This window comes from Bison bison, unplaced genomic scaffold, assembly GCF_000754665.1.
Source record: "Bison bison bison isolate TAMUID 2011002044 unplaced genomic scaffold, Bison_UMD1.0 scf7180017621532, whole genome shotgun sequence".
NCBI classification, from domain to species: Eukaryota; Metazoa; Chordata; class Mammalia; order Artiodactyla; family Bovidae; genus Bison; species Bison bison.
This window is the reverse complement of record NW_011450776.1, coordinates 1-548: the sequence shown is the minus strand read 5'-3', so window position 1 is coordinate 548 and position 548 is coordinate 1. Positions and strand designations below refer to the sequence as shown.

Sequence of the window (548 nt, the reverse complement as noted above, 5' to 3'; positions counted from 1 at the left end):
GAACAGTGGGAGTTTCGAGTCTGTGGAGTTTTTCTTGTTGATTCTCAGTTCATGGTGGAGTCATTCAAGTTTATTTCTGGCATTTTGGCAGCCCTGAGTGCTATGATCTCTCTAGAAATTCCTCAAGTTAACATCATGACGAAAATGGATCTGCTGAGTAAGAAAGCTAAAAAGGAAATTGAGAAGTGAGTTCATTTCCGTTATCATCACATCTCTGTTGCTGAGATGAACCCTCTAAGCTTCATTTAAATGTGAAGCTATAAAACTAGTTTCCTGATTTATTCTTATTTTATTTATCTGTCTTCTTTCTCACTTTTAAAGGTTTCTAGATCCAGACATGTATTCTTTATTAGATGACTCTACAAGTGACTTAAGAAGCAAAAAATTCAAAAAATTGACTAACGCTATATGTGGACTGATTGATGACTACAGCATGGTTCGATTTTTGCCTTATGATCAGTCAGATGAAGAAAGCATGAACATTGTATTACAGCATATTGATTTTGCCATCCAGTATGGAGAAGACTTGGAATTTAAAGAACCAAAGG

At 35.4% G+C, this 548-nt stretch overlaps 1 protein-coding gene across 1 annotated transcript; it reads left to right on the top strand.

Annotated features, from left to right (window-relative positions):
- Positions 1-6: 6 nt before the first annotated feature.
- On the top strand, positions 7-544 carry LOC104982812 (GPN-loop GTPase 3-like; the record flags this gene model as incomplete). Its single annotated transcript, XM_010832267.1, has 2 exons — positions 7-185; positions 322-544. Coding segments are annotated over 2 exons (402 nt in total), but the record flags the coding sequence as incomplete, so codon positions are not given.
- Between the last annotated feature and the right edge of the window lie 4 nt (positions 545-548).